The sequence below is a fragment of the Bactrocera tryoni genome, unplaced genomic scaffold (genome assembly GCF_016617805.1).
Source record: "Bactrocera tryoni isolate S06 unplaced genomic scaffold, CSIRO_BtryS06_freeze2 scaffold_11, whole genome shotgun sequence".
Lineage (NCBI taxonomy): Eukaryota > Metazoa > Arthropoda > Insecta > Diptera > Tephritidae > Bactrocera > Bactrocera tryoni.
Window position 1 is genome coordinate 16,584,433 of NW_024395824.1, and position 11,986 is coordinate 16,596,418.

General features: G+C 42.9%; 2 protein-coding genes across 2 annotated transcripts; both read right to left on the reverse strand.

The window, feature by feature from the left end:
* Positions 1-9,426: 9,426 nt before the first annotated feature.
* Positions 9,427-9,864, reverse strand: LOC120779808. The gene has a single exon (XM_040112182.1). The coding sequence runs from the start codon at positions 9,862-9,864 to the stop codon at positions 9,427-9,429; it is 438 nt and encodes a 145-aa protein (XP_039968116.1).
* Positions 9,865-10,078: 214 nt separating this feature from the next.
* LOC120779810 lies at positions 10,079-10,906 on the reverse strand. The gene is made up of 2 exons (XM_040112183.1): positions 10,704-10,906; positions 10,079-10,625 (listed from the first exon to the last, which is right to left on the reverse strand). The coding sequence occupies exons 1-2, from the start codon at positions 10,904-10,906 to the stop codon at positions 10,079-10,081; spliced, it is 750 nt and encodes a 249-aa protein (XP_039968117.1).
* Between the last annotated feature and the right edge of the window lie 1,080 nt (positions 10,907-11,986).

Consider the following 11,986-nt stretch of genomic DNA (forward strand, 5'->3'; position numbering starts at 1 on the left):
GGTGATTTTTGAGGTTAGGATTTTCATGCATTAGTATTTGACAGATCACGTGGGATTTCAGACATGGTGTCAAAGAGAAAGATGCTCAGTATGCTTTGACATTTCATCATGAATAGACTTACTAACGAGCAACGCTTGCAAATCATTGAATTTTATTACCAAAATCAGTGTCTCGGTTCGAAATGTGTTTCGCGCTTTACGTCCGATTTATGGTCTACATAATCGACCAAGTGAGCAAACAATTAATGCGATTGTGACCAAGTTTCGCACTCAGTTTACTTTATTGGACATTAAACCAACCACACGAATGCGTACAAGCAGCGTACAGAAGAGAATATTGCGTCTGTTTCTGAGAGTGTGGCTGAAGACCGTGAAATGTCGATTCGTCGCCGTTCGCAGCAATTGGGTTTGTGTTATTCGACCACATGGAAGATTTTACGCAAAGATCTTGGTGTAAAACCGTATAAAATACAGCTCGTGCAAGAACTGAAGCCGAACGATCTGCCACAACGTCGAATTTTCAGTGAATGGGCCCTAGAAAAGTTGGCAGAAAATCCGCTTTTTTATCGACAAATTTTGTTCAGCGATGAGGCTCATTTCTGGTTGAATGGCTACGTAAATAAGCAAAATTGCCGCATTTGGGGTGAAGAGCAACCAGAAGCCGTTCAAGAACTGCCCATGCATCGCGAAAAATGCACTGTTTGGTGTGGTTTGTACGCTGGTGGAATCATTGGACCGTATTTTTTCAAAGATGCTGTTGGACGCAACGTTACGGTGAATGGCGATCGCTATCGTTCGATGCCACACAGCTCGCGATTCTATGGCCATTTTGAGGGAAAACTTCGGAGAACAATTCATCTCAAGAAATGGACCCGTAAGTTGGCCACCAAGATCATGCGATTTAACACCTTTAGACTATTTTTTGTGGGGCTACGTCAAGTCTAAAGTCTACAGAAATAAGCCAGCAACTATTCCAGCTTTGGAAGACAACATTTCCGAAGAAATTCGGGCTATTCCGGGCCGAAATGCTCGAAAAAGTTGCCCAAAATTGGACTTTCCGAATGGACCACCTAAGACGCAGCCGCGGTCAACATTTAAATGAAATTATCTTCAAAAAGTAAATGTCATGAACCAATCTAACGTTTCAAATAAAGAACCGATGAGATTTTGCAAATTTTATGCGTTTTTTTTTTAAAAAAAGTTATCAAGCTCTTAAAAAATCACCCGATAGTTTCTCCATTTTTAAGAAATCAATCCCGGAATTTTGTCATTATAATATCCCGCTCAAACACATACAACCATATAAGTTGCCTTGGTACATTAAGGACCTTAAACGTCTAAAAAATCTTAGAAATAAATATTTTAGAAAATTCTCTTCAACTAAATCTCATGTTTCCTTTGTTCAATATCAGCACTACACAAAACTGTTTAATGAATTGGATAAGTTCCTCTATAAAAGGTTTATTAATAATACAGGAGTCTACAATTAAGTCAAACCCTAAGTTCTTTTGGAACTTTGTAAAATCTAAAAGAGCGTGTTCGGCCATTCCCTCTGCTTTACGCTGGGGTGATAAGTCGGCATGCACTCCGGTCGAAATCTCCAATTTGTTCGCTGAATTTTTCAAATCGAACTATGTTCAAGATGATCCTGGTACTAGTACCACTTTTTCAGCTGATAACTTCCCATCCATAAATTTTGGCTCAGTGTGTCTTTCACAGGACGATATTGCTAAGGCTATTTGTGACATTAAGTCCTCGTCCAAATTGGATTTGGACGGGCTTCCGCCCGTATTTATAAAAAATTGCACTGCCTTATTATAACCTCTCATGCTTATCTTCAATAAGTCTCTCGCCACCGGGGATTTCATTTCTGACTGGAAATTGACATGCATTACCCCTATTCATAAAGGTGGTAGAAAGGATGATGTCTGCAATTACAGGCCTATTTCTAAACTCTCTACTATTTCGACTGCTAAAAGTGTGTATACAAGAAAATCGACTTTATACCTGAACAAAAGATTGCCGAGTTCTTCCAAACGAGCTGCCGTTATGGCTTTATGTCAACTTCGGTAAAATGAAGAAGGCTAATTAACTTAAATATTTGATGCTTATGATTTGAAGCAACTCAATATCGACTGCTAAGTGTGTGTATACAAGAAAATCGACTTTATACCTGAACAAAAGATTGCCGAGTTCTTCCAAACGAGCTGCCGTTATGGCTTTATGTCAACTTCGGTAAAATGAATAAGGCTAATTAACTTAAATATTTGATGTTAATGATTTGAAGCAACTCAATATCGACTGCTAAGTGTGTATATACAAGAAAATCGACTTTATACCTGAATATAAGATTGTCGAATTCTTCCAAATGCACTGCCGTTATGGCTTTATGTCAACTTCGGTAAGCTGAAGAAGGCTAATTAACTTAAATATTTGATGCTTATGATTTGAAGCAACTCAATATCGACTGCTAAGTGTGTGTATACAAGAAAATCGACTTTATACCTGAATATAAGATTGTCGAATTCTTCCAAATGCACTGCCGTTATGGCTTTATGTCAACTTCAGCAAGATGAAGAAGGCTAATTAACTTAAATATTTGATGTTAATGATTTAAAGCAACTCAATATCGACTGCTAAATGTGTATATACAAGAAAATCGACTTTATACCTGAATATAAGATTGTCGAATTCTTCCAAATGCACTGCCGTTATGGCTTTATGTCAACTTCAGCAAGATGAAGAAGGCTAATTAACTTAAATATTTGATGTTAATGATTTGAAGCAACTCAATATCGACTGCTAAATGTGTATATACAAGAAAATCGACTTTATACCTGAATATAAGATTGTCGAGTTCTTCCAAATGCACTGCCGTTATGGCTTTATGTCAACTTCGGTAAGATGAAGAAGGTTAATTAACTTAAATGTGTGAAGCTAATGATTTAAGGCAACTCAATATCGACTGCTAAATGTGTATATACAAGAAAATCGACTTTATACATGAATATAAGATTGTCGAATTCTTCCAAATGCACTGCCGTTATGGCTTTATGTCAACTTCGGTAAGATGAAGAAGGCTAATTAACTTAAATATTTGATGCTAATGATTTGAAGCAACTCAATATCGACTGCTAAATGTGTATATACAAGAAAATCGACTTTATACATGAATATAAGATTGTCGAATTCTTCCAAATGCACTGCCGTTATGGCTTTATGTCAACTTCAGCAAGATGAAGAAGGCTAATTAACTTAAATATTTGATGTTAATGATTTGAAGCAATTCAATATCGACTGCTAAATGTGTATATACAAGAAAATCGACTTTATACCTGAATATAAGATTGTCGAATTCTTCCAAATGCACTGCCGTTATGGCTTTATGTCAACTTCAGCAAGATGAAGAAGGTTAGTTAACTTAAATATTTGATGCTTATGATTTGAAGCAACTCAATATCGACTGCTAAGTGTGTGTATACAAGAAAATCGACTTTATACCTGAATATAAGATTGTCGAATTCTTCCAAATGCACTGCCGTTATGGCTTTATGTCAACTTCAGCAAGATGAAGAAGGTTAATTAACTTAAATATTTGATGCTAATGATTTGAAGCAACTCAATATCGACTGCTAAATGTGTATATACAAGAAAATCGACTTTATACATGAATATAAGATTGTCGAATTCTTCAAATGCACTGCCGTTATGGCTTTATGTCAACTTCGGTAAGATGAAGGAAGCTAATTAACTTAAATATTTGATGTTAGTGATTTGGAGGATGGAGTAATGTGTAGAAGTTCACGCAAGTGAGGAAAGTTCTCTGATCGCCTTTCACTTGGGAGTGGCCAGAAGCGATTCTTTTACACATGGTTCAAGCAGCTCACTACTTCCGGTCTTTGACCAAGTATCCTCTGGCTAGCCTAAGAACATCCGTTCGAAGGCGAGCTAAAGTGAGAAGGCGAAACATCCCCTACATAGGGTTGTGCGCTGGGTTTGGGACCCGCCACGTAAAAAGCTCACCCCAATGAAAAACCAACAGCAGCCTCGGATGAGAGACCCCCCTTTTGATGACGACCATGGCACACGAAATAAGGACTACGAGTTAAGGGCATGCACCTGGAATGTCCGGTCCCTTAATGGGGAAGGTGCCGCTGCCCAGCTGGTTGATATCCTCGCAAAAATAAAGACTGACATCACCGCCGTCCAAGAAATGCGATGAACGGGACAAGGACAGAGACGAGTAGGTCCTTGTGACATTTACTACAGTGGCCATATAAAGGAGCGCAAGTTTGGTGTTGGATTCGTGGTGGGAGAGACTCCGTCGCCGAGTACTATCATTCACTCCGGTGAATGAACGTCTAGCCACAATCCGCATCAAAGCGAGGTTCTTCAACATATCGCTGATTTGCGCCCACGCCCCGACGGAAGAGAAGGACGATGTGACCAAAGATGCCTTCTATGAGCGCTTGGATCGCGCTTATGAGAGCTGCCCCCGCCACGATGTCAAAATCGTGCTTGGCGACTTTAACGCCAGGGTGGGCAAAGAAGGTATATTTGGCACTACGGTCGGTAAATTCAGCCTCCACGACGAAACATCCCCAAATAGGTTGAGGCTGATTGACTTCGCCGGGGCCCGAAATATGGTTATCTGTAGTACTAGATTCCAGCATAAGAAGATTCATCAAGCTACCTGGCTGTCTCCGGATCGAAAAACTACCAACCAGATCGATCATGTTGTGATTGAAGGAAGACACGTCTCCAGTGGTTTAGATGTGCGTGCACTCCGAGGTCCTAACATCGACTCGGACCACTATCTTGTTGCAGCTAAGATTCGCACCCGCCTCTGTGCAGCAAAAAACGCGCGCCACCAACCACAAGGAAGGTTCGACGTCGAGAAGCTGCAATCACAACAGACAGCCGAACGATTTTCTACTCGGCTTGCACTTCTGCTCTCTGAGAGCACTAGTCAACAACTCGGTATAAGGGAACTGTGGGACGGCATTTCAAACTCCTTACGTACAGCTGCAACCGAAACCATTGGTTTTCGGAAAGTGCAAAAGAACAGCTGGTACGACGAGGAGTGCCGTGTCGCAGCGGAGAGAAAACAGGCTGCCTACCTCGCAACGTTACGATCGACCACTACACGTGCGGGATGGGATAGATACCGAGAGTTGAAGAGGGAAGCGAGACGCATTTGTAGACAGAAGAAAAAAGAGGCCGAAATGCGTGAGTACGAAGAGCTTGATAAGCTGGCCGACAGGGGTTATGCTCGAAAATTCTACGAAAAAATGCGGCGGCTTACAGAAGGTTTCAAGACCGGAGCATACTCTTGTAGAACCCCCAAAAGTGATCTAGTCACTGATGCCCAGAGCATTGTTAAATTATGGAGGGAACACTTCTCCAGCCTGCTGAATGGCAGTGAACGCACAACACCAGGAGAAGGAGAACCCGATTCCCCAATCGATGACGATGGAGCAGACGTTCCGTTACCCGACCATGAAGAAGTTCGAATAGCAATTGCCCGCCTCAAGAACAACAAAGCGGCAGGGGCCGACGGACTACCGGCCGAGCTATTCAAACACGGCGGCGAAGAACTAATAGGGAGCATGCATCAGCTTCTTTGTAAAATATGGTCGGACGAGAGCATGCCCAACGATTGGAATTTAAGTGTGCTATGCTCAATCCATAAAAAAGGAGACCCAACAATCTGCGCCAACTACCGTGGGATTAGCCTCCTCAACATCGCATATAAGGTTCTATCGAGCGTATTGTGTGAAAGATTAAAGCCCACCGTCAACAAACTGATTGGACCTTATCAGTGTGGCTTCAGACCTGGAAAATCAACAACCGACCAGATATTGACCATGCGCCAAATCTTGGAAAAGACCCGTGAAAGGAGAATCGACACACACCACCTCTTCGTCGATTTCAAAGCTGCTTTCGACAGCACGAAAAGGAGCTGCCTTTATGCCGCGATGTCTGAATTTGGTATCCCCGCAAAACTAATCCGGCTGTGTAAACTGACGTTGAACAACACGAAAAGCTCCGTCAGGATCGGGAAGGACCTCTCCGAGCCGTTCGATACCAAACGAGGTTTCAGACAAGGCGACTCCCTATCGTGCGACTTCTTCAACCTGCTCCTGGAGAAAATAGTTCGAGCTGCAGAACTAAACAGAGAAGGTACCATCTTCTATAAGAGTGTACAGCTGCTGGCGTATGCCGACGATAATGATATCATCGGCCTCAACACCCGCGCCGTTAGTTCTGCTTTCTCTAGGCTGGACAAGGAAGCACAGAAAATGGGTCTGGTAGTGAACGAGGGCAAAACGAAATATCTCCTGTCATCAAACAAACAGTCGTCGCACTCGCGACTTGGCTCTCACGTCACTGTTGCCAGTCATAACTTTGACGTTGTAGATAATTTCGTCTATTTAGGAACCAGCATTAACACCACTAATAATGTCAGCCTGGAAATCCAACGCAGGATTGCTCTTGCCAACAGGTGCTACTTCGGACTGAGTAGGCAATTGAAAAGCTAAACTCTATAAGTCGCTCATAATTCCCGTCCTGCTGTATGGTACAGAGGCTTGGGCGATGACAGCAACCGATGAGTCGACGTTACGAGTTTTCGAGAGAAAAATTCTGCGAAAGATTTATGGCCCTTTGCGCATTGGCCAAGGCGAATATCGCATCCGATGGAACGATGAGCTGTACGAGATATATGACGACATTGACATAGTTCAGCGAATTAAAAGACAGCGGCTACGCTGGCTAGGTCATGTTGTCCGGATGGATGAAATCACTCCAGCTCTGAAAGTATTCGACGCAGTACCCGCCGGGGGAAGCAGAGGAAGAGGAAGACCTCCACTCCGTTGGAAGGACCAAGTGGAGAAGGACCTGGCTTCGCTTGGAATATCCAATTGGCGCCACGCAGCGAAAAGAAGAAACCACTGGCGCGCTGTTGCCATATCTATGCTTTTTGCAGAGTTGCATTTGGGGTTGCCACATTACTTTGGGGTTGTCACATCACTCCCCCCCTATCGGGAAGACGAAAGAGCACTCGACGACCAGATTTTGGTTGGTGCTCTTTGTGTTGAACTGTTTGATTGGACGGGGTTTGGTAATCTTCATAACCGAAAGCTGCTTTTAACCGGTCGATGGTAATGTTTACGTCCTTCCCTCGGATTTTGACTTTGAAAAATTTGTCGCCGCGTTCGACAACGGGAAATGGTCCCTCGTATGGTGATTGAAGAGGTGGACGAATGGAGTCGTTTCGCACGAAGACTGATGGTGTTGAGTGTAAGTTCTTTTCTACGAATGGTACGTGCGCTGAGTTGTTTGTAGTTGGTGACGGCTTTAGTGACTGCATGCGTATGCGTAAATTTTCGACGAATTCACCTTCGTTGGCATTGTGCATATGTTTTTCGGAAAAGAACTGGCCAGGTAATCGAAGTGTATTTCCATAAACCATCTCTGCGGGTGTCGCCTTTAAATCATCTCTCCATGAGGAACGAAAACCTAGGAGGATGAGTGGGAGAACTTCGACCCAGTTGTCTGTCATGTAGCATTTTATCGTTGCTTTTAATGATCTGTGCCATCGCTCTATACTTCCGTTTGACGCGGGGTGATACGCAGTGGTACGTATGTGCTTGATGCCTAAAAGTCTGGATAGTTCTCGGAATAGTGTAGATTCAAATTGTCTGCCTTGGTCCATTGTTACTCTACTCGGTACTCCAAATCTAGCGATCCAATGCGCGTAGAAATTGAAAGCAATGGTCTCTGTCGTCATGTCTTCGAGCGTGAGTGCCTGTAACCATCGGGAATAACGATCGACTATTGTCAAACAGTATCGATAACCTTTGCAAGGTGGTAGTGGACTGATGGTGTTGAGTGTAAGCGACAATCTTTTCGGAGACTCGGCCACACAAACTTTTCTGCAATCAATTTAGTTGTTTTAGCGGCGCCGGTGTGTGCCATGTTATGTATGGAATCGAAAGCTGTTCTGCGAAACGAAGAAGTTAAGTACCAGTGAGTTAGCGGCGCCGGTGTTTGCCATGTTATGTATGCAATCGAAAGCTGTTCTGCGAAACGAAGGAGTTAAGTACGGTCGGACTTGGCTGGTGCTTACGTCACAAAAAATGTCTACAGCGGTGCCTGGAATCGTGAAAGGTTTGATTGATCGGCTGGTATTCGAGTTTTGTAAGTTTTTGAGCTCTGAGTCAGATTTTTGACTCTCCGCAAGTTTGGCGAAGTTGATAGTTCTTGGAGTATGAATGGCGTCAATACGTGACATTGCATCAGCTACTACGTTTTCTCTTCCGGGGATGTACCGAATGTCTGTTGTGAATTGTGCAAAGAATTCCGAATGACGCATTTGACGCGGAGATGCTTTTCAAGCTTTTGCTGGAACACATACTGCAATGGCTTGTGGTCGGTGAGGATGAAAAATTCTCTTCCTTCTAGCATAAGTTGAAAATATTTTACTGCTTTGTATGCCGCTAAAAGTTCACGATCGTAAGTGCTGTATCTTGTTTGTGTTTCAGTCAGGCCTTCGGAATAACAACCTAGTGGTTGCCACTGGTCGTTGTCGAGTTGTTGTAGTACAGCTCCTACCGCAGCTCCATATGCATCAACCGTCAAATTGAATTGCGCCCTGTGTTTTGGGTAAGCGAGTAAAGTTGCTTTGCATAAGTCGTTTTTGCATTGGTGAATTGCCTCCTCTGCTTCAACTGTCCAATCAACTGATGATGTGTCGTTTTTCTTGTTCCCTTTTATGAGGTTCATTTGCCTTTCTGCGGCGCAAGGCAAGAATCTGCGAAAAAAGTTTACCATACCGAGAAAGCGTCGCAAGTCACATACTCTCGAAGGTAGGTTGAAATTTTGAATTGCCCGTACTCGTTCTTCTGGGGGTGAAATTCCACTGCTGTTTATTTTGAAACCTAAAAATTCAACTTGCGGCTGACCAAGTATGCATTTCGAACGGTTGATAACAAGGCCGTACTCGCGTAGCTTTTTAAATACTAACTGTAGATGATGACGATGTTGATTCATAACCTTCGATGATATCAAAGTATCATCTAGGTATGGCCAGGCGAAGTTGTATTCACGGAAGATGTGATCCATGAATCTTTGGAACGTTTGACTGGCATTCCTCAAACCAAAACACATGAACAGAAATTCAAACATGCCGAATGGCGTTGTAATTGCAGTCTTTGGTATGTCGTTCGGCTCCACAGGAATCTGATGGTAGGCCCGACTCAGATCACGTTTGGAAAAAATTTTGCAACCATGCAGGGAATGAGTGAAATCGTGCAGGTGTGGCAGGGGGTACCTGTCAGGCTCGGTGACGACGTTTAGTTGCCTGAAATCCCCACAAGGCCTCCATTCTCCGTTTTTCTTCTTTGTCATGTGCAGCGGGCTTGCCTATGGGCTGCGCGGTGGACGACAGATGCCTGCGTTCAGCAAGAGTTGCATCTCGGCTTTTGCGGCTTCTAACTTCTCGGGAGATAAGCGTCTCGGTTTAGAGAAGACTGGTGGTTCTTTGGTGACGATATGGTGCGTGACAAAGTGTTGTGGTTTTTTGACTGAAGACTTATCCATCGTGATGTCTTCGAATTCCCTCAATAAATCGTGGAACGGCTGATAATCTTTGGTGTAAGATAAATTGGAAACTACCTTTCTATTTGTTGATATTGAACACAGTTTGCTGGTGTTTGTGACGTCGTCGATGAGTCTGCGTTGTCGTAGGTTGACTGCTAAGTTAAAATGCGATAGAAAATCAGTTCCGATGATGGCTTGTGACACATCGGCAATGACGAAATTCCAGGAATACTGGCGGCGTGGACCCAGATTGAGGAACATAGTTTTTTCGCCGTAAGTTTTATGGTGGACCTGTTTGCTGCGTAGAGGTAGTTGTTTTTGTCCGGGCATCTACGTTGTTGTTGCGTCGGTAGAATTACGCTGACTTCAGCTCCCGTGTCGATGAGAAAGTTTATTGTGGATTTTTTATCTCGAACGATTAAGCGGCGGTTTTTGTCACTGAGCCTGTCGTCGACCGCCATTGACGACAGACTAGTTAGTTTAACTTTTTTGCGCAAGGGCTGCGACATTTTTTAGCAACGTTACCAAATTTGTGATGGTACCAGCACAAGCCATTCGAAATGTTGTTTTGCATACCGGAACGTGACTGAGAACGGCTTCTGCTGCGACTTCTAGACCAACGATTTATGTTCGCCTTTATAGATGCTATCCCTTTCGTGATTTCGGCTAGCTGCTGCCCGATGCTGGATTGATTTCGTGTTGCTGTATCTGGAGTTTCGACCACGTGTACGTGTGGGGTGTCACTAACCTCACATATTTTGTCCGCGAGCAGGGCAACTGTGTCGAGCGGTTCGTTGCTAATGGAAATTATTAGTCGCATGTTGGAAGGTAACCGACTCATCCAAATGGACTTTAGTATATTATCGTTGATCTCGCTGCCGGCTAGACTTCGGATTTCGCGCAAGAGCTGTGATGGACGCATATCACTGAGCTCTTGTTCCTGCAGTAGCTTTTTTACACGTTTTTGCTCCGAGTCCGCGAATTGTGGTATTGTTCGATTCTTTAGCGTGGTGTATAGTCCACTGTTCGGTGGATTAAGAATTATGTCCCTTATTTGGGCTAGCACGTTGCTTTCGATCGCGGCCACGACGGTGTGGTACTATGTTTTGCCGCTCGTTATACCTGCAGCGATGAATTGTGACTCGACCTGCGCCATCCACAGTTCTGGCTTTGCGTGCCAGAATGGTGGGATCCTGATGGAAACTTTATCCACTTCCACGTTGTGGGTTTGGATGTCCTCTGCCAATTGACCCCGATGCTGCAAATTTTGTATTACCCGGTTTACCGCTTCTTCTTCCGTCATTTTTCGATCACGTCGGGGTCACCAATATGTGGGACGTCCACAATAATTATAATATAAAAAACTGATACAAAGTTGATGATTGACATTGAAAATGAAATGGAGAGCGAAAATAATGAAGCGTGCTAGCAGTCGGGATGATGCGCCAAGAAGAAGGAAAAATGGCGGTTCGTCAAGCTGACAGCTTATCCAGTTTTTGGGTTGCCATATCTATGCTTTTTGCAGAGTTGCATTTGGGGAAGAATAGGCCAGTAATTCAAAAGTAAGTCCACCTCGTACTAGAGCGCGAGTACGTGAGTCCGGCTTTTGTTTTAAAGAACACTGCTTATTTTGTGGCGATGAAGCGGATGACGAAGCAGAGAAGAAGAAAGCGCTTAATCATCGTCGGAAAATTCATAAAGCTTCTCTTCTTACATTCAAAGTTTCCATTTTAAAATTAGCTACAGATTGTTCTGATGAGGTATCAAAAGCTATCTTTGCACGTATTAATTTTGAGTTTGATTTAGTCGCTGCTGATGCAAAATACCATGACAGTTGTTACAAATCCTTAATGAGACCTAATAATGGCTGTAAAATTGGCCGTCCTCAAAGTGAGGCTATAAATTCTGCAATGGAGGAAATTTTTAATTTCATTGAAAGTAGTGATGATTGTCAGTTTTCGTTGGATGAATTGAAGAATGTATGTCAAAATGTAGCTTTAGAAAACAGGATTATCAAAATACGATTGAAACTAAAGTGTGGAAGTAGAATTATTATTAAGGAGAAGCCTGGAAAGTTAACATTTATTTGTTTTGTAGACAATTATCAAGACATTTTAAGTCAAGCCTGTTCTGATAACAAAAACTTAAACGACAAGGAAAAACTTTGAAAGCTGCAGCAGAAATTATTCGAGAAGATATCCCAACCTGTGTGTTTGATAATACACCCGCCACCGGGTAAAATGTTTGAAGATATAAACAACGTTATTCCCGAATCATTATCTTTTTTTGGAACAAGTCATTTTTAAAAACAAGTGCCATAATTTGGATCATTTAAAGTTAGTCTGCACAAATATTAGTAATTGCATAATGACTGCTATTCGTC